The sequence below is a fragment of the Arachis ipaensis genome, chromosome B3 (genome assembly GCF_059453495.1).
Source record: "Arachis ipaensis isolate K30076 ecotype BB chromosome B3, ASM5945349v1, whole genome shotgun sequence".
Taxonomy (NCBI): domain Eukaryota; kingdom Viridiplantae; phylum Streptophyta; class Magnoliopsida; order Fabales; family Fabaceae; genus Arachis; species Arachis ipaensis.
Genome location: NC_142438.1, coordinates 116572209 through 116578208, shown reverse-complemented (window position 1 = coordinate 116578208; position 6000 = coordinate 116572209). Strand labels below are relative to the sequence as shown.

The following is a 6000-nucleotide window of genomic DNA, read 5'->3' as shown; positions in this document are numbered from 1 at the left end:
CCCTTCGTACGAACGTTTTGGTCGTCACAAGTAACAAATCCCTTTTAAAATTGATAACTGAGTATTTAAACCTCGGGTCGTCTTCTCAAGGAATTGCAGGGAAGTATGTTCTTATTATTGGTTATGGAGATTGTAAATCGGGGTTTTGAAGATGAGGAACAAGTAATTTAAATTGCAATTAAAATAAGTAAAAGACTGTAAAATAAATAAATAACTGTAAAATATACTTTTGGCAAGGTATGAGAAATTGGAAGTCCTATCCTAGTTATCCTTATCAATGATGATGAAAATTGAATCTTAATTCCACTTAGTTAACCTTTGCTAGAGCAAGGGAAGGTCAAGTGACTAATTAGTTAGATCTTCAAATCCTAGTTAATCCCTAAGGAAAGATTGGGATTATTGAAGTTCAATTCAATTAGCAAAGATAATGATTATCAATCATGTTGAGTTTGATAACTCCTGAGTTACTAATTTCTTAACCAAGACCAAAAAGGAAAAAGTGAATCTACCGGAATAAAAATGTCTTCAGATGGAAAGCAACAGCGATATAAATAAAAGAAACAATTGTAAACTGAAATACCTCAAATAACATTAATTTAAAAGAGTAATCTGTAACATAGAAGAATTCATAAATTAAAATTGAGAAAGTAACAAAAAGGAATATTGAACCTGATAAAAAGAGATAATCCTGAAAGCGAATAAAATCCTAAATCTAAATCCTAATCCTAAAGAGAGAGGAGAGAACCTCCCTCAAAGCTAAATCTAAATCATGAAAAGTGAATTATGAAAAGCTTGTTTTTGAATGGATGAATTCCCCCACTTTATAGTCTCCAATCTGTGTGTTATGAGTTGAAAATTGGGTCAAAAACAGCCCAGAAATTGCCCCCTGCGATTTCTGTTACGTTCAGGTCGCGGAAAAGTGACGCGGAGGCGTCGTCCACGCGTCCGCGCGGATTGAAGTTCGCAGATGCGATATGGGCGCGTCATTCACGCGTTCGCGTCGCCTAACTTCGGAGCAGCTATGGCAAATCATATATTAAATCAAAGCCCCGGACGTTAGCTTTTTAACGCAACTGGAACCGTATCATTTGGACCTCTGTAGCTAAAGTTATAGCCGTTTGAGTGCGAAGAGGTCAGGCTGGACAGCTTAGCAGTTTCTCCAGTTTCTTGTATTCCTTCCACTTTTGTATGCTCCCTTTCCATCCTCTAAGCCATTCTTGCCCTGTAATCTCTGAAAACACTTAACACACATATCAAGACATCTAATGGTGATAAGAGAGGATTAATATTAGCAATATAAAGGCCAAAGAAGCATGTTTTCAATCAAAGCACATAATTAGGAAGGCAAATGTAAAACCATGCAAATAGTATGAATAAGTGGTTAAAGAGTTGATAAAAACCACTCAATTGAGCACAAGATAAACCATGAAATAGTGGTTTATCACATCTCTCAGACAATTAATCCACGATTTTGTTGGGGACTTCTCGAGACACCAGTTCAGCCGATCTTCGGGGAGATTAAGGTCTCCGTGGTATAGGCTAGATCCAAGAAGCTATGTTCTCTGATCCAAAAGATTCTACCTTGTCTGTGGAGTTTTGAGTAGGGTCGCCAAGAGAATGGATTGCTATGCGCTTCACCCTCCATTGGATTGAATGAGCAAGGGCCCTGGCTTTTATTCTGTAGCAGAGGAGATTAATGACCACGGGCAATGGCTTTGATCACTTACAGCCTACCATAGAAGAAGATCATTCACAAGCAAAGAAGATGATAGTACCAGAGTTACTTTAGAAAGACAAAGCAACTCTAATTCTCAACTTTATTCCCAGTATTACTATTCCCAGCATATAATTCCAAGTAGCTAACTTCTTAATAGCTAATTTACACAACTCCTTCTGATTCTGCCTGACTAAGACCTGCAAGACAACCATAGCTTGCTTCAAGCCACAATCCTCGTGGGATCGACCTTGACTCGCTTATGTATTACTTGGATGACCCAGTACACTTGCTGGTACTGCTGCTGTTATACGAAATAGTGTGGGGTTTGCGTACACGCGCACCAGAAATAAAAGGGAAGTTTTCAAAAATAGAAGAGAGATGAATTAGTTAGGAAGTTTTGAAAAAGAAGAGAGAGAAAACAAATAACTAATTAAGAAAGATTTGAAATTAAGATAAGATCAAGGATTTGAAAAAGATTTAATTTTTAAATTAGAAAAGATAAGAATTTGAAAATATTTGATTTTAAAATTTGAAATTGAAACAAGATAAGATTAAAGATTTGAAAAGATAAGATTTGAAATTTGATTTTTGAAAAAGATTTGATTTTGAAATTTGAAATTTGAAATTTGAAATTTTGAAATTGAGTTTTAAAATTTGAATTTTGAAATAAGATAAGATAAGATTTTTAAAGTTTAAAGAAAGATAAAAAAAGATAAGATAAATATTTGAAAAGGATATGATTTTTGAAAAGATTTGATTTTAAGATAAGATAAGATAATAATTTGAAATTAAAATTTGAAAATTTTTAGAATTTTCGAAAATAATTTTAAAATAAAGATAGAAAAGATATTTTTTATTTTTTTGGATTAATGAAGAAAGAGAAAAATAACTAAAATACACCAAACTTAAAATTTTTAGATCAAAAGACACTTGGTTTTCGAAAATTAAGAAAACAAACACCAAAAGACACCAAACTTAAAAATTTTAAGATCAAAACAAGAAAAGAAACAAGAACAACTTGAATACCAAGAAAGAACAAATTCGAAAATTCAAAGCAAACAAAGAACAACTAAAGGACACCAAACTTAAAAATTTTGAAAATCAAAGACACTAATTTTGAAAATTTTAAAGGAAAATACTCAAAGATACCAGACTTAAGAATTTTGAAATCAAAGACTCTAATTTTAGAAAAGAAAAGAAAAGAAACTTAAAGACTTAAAATGACTCAAAAAGGACACCAAACTTAAAGATTGACACAAGACTCAAATAAAAGACACTATTTTTGAAAAGAAAGCAAGAAAATTAGAAACTTTAACAAGAACAAGAACAAAGACTCAAACAAAAAAGATAAAGATAAAAAAGAAAAGCAAAGATTTTTGAAAATTTTTTTATTTTTTTCGAAAAAGAAAAATAAAAGACTCAAACAAAATTAAAAAGTACCTAATCTAAGCAACAAGATAATTCGGTTGTTTGTCAAATCCGAACAATCCCTAGCAATGTCGCCAAAAACTTGGTGCACGAAACTGGCTCCGCAGAATTTGCACAGATAGACCGGCAAGTATATCAGGTCATCCAAGTTATACCTGAGGTGAGTCAGGGTCGATCCCACGAGGATTGTTGGTTTGAGCAAGCAGTGGACACCTTGCAGATCTTAGTTAGGTGGATAGAAATTATAGTTTGTCACGAAAAGCATATAAAATGAATTAAATAAATGAAAATTACTAGATAGATGAGAATTCAATGGTGATAGAATGGTTGAGGCTTCGGAGATGCTTTGTCTTTCTGGATTAACTTTTCTTACTGTCTTCTTCAATAACCTTCTGATTCCTTCAATGGCAGCCGTAAGTGATTAACTCATGTCCTCTTATCAAGTTAACCTCCTCTATTGCAGCAATCCACCATGTTGAGATGGCTCATGTCCTCTCATCAAGCCATCTCTAGGTTTCTCATTGTAGCAGAAGATGAAGCTCTAAGCAGCCCACTCCCACTACTAGAAAACTAGTTATTACAGATGGATATTTCTGACGGATTTTATCCCACGGAAATACAGACGGAATTTCAGAAGGATTTTTTTTTGGAAAACAATAAATGAATTAGTATAAATTACAGACGGAAAAGAGAATCCATCGATAATTCTGTCGGAAAAATTAATTTTTTTTCCATGGGAAATGATTACAGACGGAAAATCCATCTGTAATTAAATGGACAAAAATGCTATATTTTATTAAATTATTACAGACAGAAAATCCGTCTGTATTTAAAATTTTCCGTTGAAAATATTGAATTAAACCTAAATGAAACACGAGCTTCTTCCAAATGAAACACGAGCTTCTTCTCCTCTCCATAGCATGAGCTACTTATTCTCTCTGTGGCTGCTACTTCTGCTTCTTCTACCACCGCCGCTGCCGCCGTTGCGTCGCACAATCTCTCTCTGTCATCCCTTGTGTCGCACGAGATCCCTCCGCCGCCGCTCTCGTCGCATCTACTCCCATTGTCGCATCTACTCCCATCGTCGCAAAGCTCTCTCTGCCGCCACTCTCATCACATCTGCTCCCTCTAGCTCTTCTTCCATCTAATCTCAACTCGCTCTCTCAATTCTTCTCGTAACCATCTCAAATTTCAGGTGTATATATATATATATATCCTGATTTTGTGATTCTGTTCTTCGTGATAAATCTTAGGTCTCAATTTTTCTGTGCTAGTTTTAGGTTTATCATACTCTGCTTTTGTGCTTTGTTTGAATATGCATGTTTACTTTGATTTTGATGAATTATTTTCTGCAATCGAAGCTTCTTTGACCTAAAATTCATGGTAGGCCATTGCTTTCTATAGTTTTTAACTTTCATAGTTTGATATTGATTTTGATGAATTTTGCAGGTTTTCTCTAAAGAAAGGTGGAAGGGATGGTGATGATGGTATTGAAGAAGTGACTGTTTTAACATTAGTAGAGAAGTCCATGTTGTCCACGCTTCAAAGGGCTTCATTGGTAGAGAAGTCCAGGCAAAAGTCACTGGAGAGGATGAGGGTTTTATCTGATGTACGTTGTTATTCTAAATTTTAAGTGATGTGGTTACACTGCTTATGCCTTGGTTAAGGAAGCTTATTAAATATTGTTTTGTTAGGCACTAACAACCAGTAACTATGGTTCTGAACCTATGCTTCAAAATTGTGAAATTTCTATAAGCACCGGCTTTATTCAAGTGGATGGTCGTGTTCTGCCTTCACCAAGGGTATTTAATATTTCTTTTTGTCATTGTGCTCTTGAAACTTGTTTATTGTGTGTTGCCTTGTTGTTCTATTTGAACTTGGTGACCTGAGGTTTTCTTAATTATGACTTGGAAGGTCCCTGAAGAATATAGTACTAAATTTAATGGATCTTCTATTTTAAAGGTATAAAATTCTAATTCTTCCTCATATTAATCATCTAAATGTTAGTAGTTATTAACACATAAGTTTTCTTGTTGAACTGGTGGCAGAGATGTAGTTCCAATGCACACTTCTGAAACAGCAAGTGGGAGAGGGGGGCACGGTTTGATTCGATTTGGTTAGAGCGATGGATGAAAGAAAGAGAAAACAGAGATGACGATGAGGAGAAGATGAGTGACAAGATTTTGGAAGTAGACACATGGAAACCACCACTAAGGTCATTGAAAGGAAAAGAAGAAGTGTGTTCAAGAATTGCCGATAACAGCCCACAAATATTATTGTCTTCGTCATCATCTAGGAGGCACAGTGCTCCTTCCATGGCAATGCAGGGCACCCCAACTACATGTCTAACACGCACTCTTCTAGAGCTAAGGTTAGATCACAGAGTGCACCAAGATAGAGACTTGATTATGATAGATACAGATATGCTTGTTCCAATAATACTCTTCTTCATTATCATTCACATTTAAGGAGTAAGGTGTCAAGTAGTCGTTTCAATAGAATTGGGGTTACCAATTTAAGGTGACATTGCTTGCATGCATGTCTTTGAATATATCTTTATGCACACTAAATAATAATATTCATTATCAATGCTTTTGTAATTTCTCATCAAGCTATATATAGTAACGGACTAAGCTGTCTTGTCTACAACTATTCATCTTAGCAAAAAGGTACGTTGCTAGCTACTCTCAAATTCCATGTATAAATTCTTGCCTATATCATCAGTGCTTGACCTGATTCTTGGATGTGATTTTATCGAGAAGCATCAGTGCTTGAACTCCTATGTTAAAATTTTTTGAATGAACCCGCAGGTTTTTAGCTTTGCCATTCAGTTTGCCGTTCTGTGTACTATATTT

At 34.8% G+C, this 6000-nt stretch overlaps 1 protein-coding gene across 1 annotated transcript; it reads left to right on the top strand.

Moving 5' to 3' along the window:
* The first annotated feature begins 3878 nt into the window (after positions 1-3878).
* LOC110270271 (protein argonaute 4B-like) lies at positions 3879-5220 on the top strand. The gene is made up of 5 exons (XM_088507391.1): positions 3879-3910; positions 4595-4754; positions 4840-4947; positions 5036-5107; positions 5194-5220. Exons 1-5 carry the CDS (start codon positions 3879-3881, stop codon positions 5218-5220), a joined length of 399 nt encoding a protein of 132 aa, XP_088363517.1.
* The last annotated feature ends 780 nt before the right edge of the window (positions 5221-6000 follow it).

Excerpts from the sequence above, each read along its gene's own strand:
- LOC110270271 (XM_088507391.1), top strand. The coding sequence starts at position 3,879 with ATGGGAAATGATTACAGACGGAAAATCCATCT. Across the intron at positions 3,911-4,594 it reads TACAGACGGAAAATCCATCT|GTTTTCTCTAAAGAAAGGTG; the intron begins GTAATTAAATGG and ends TGAATTTTGCAG. Across the intron at positions 4,948-5,035 it reads GTGTTCTGCCTTCACCAAGG|GTTTTCTTAATTATGACTTG; the intron begins GTATTTAATATT and ends TGGTGACCTGAG.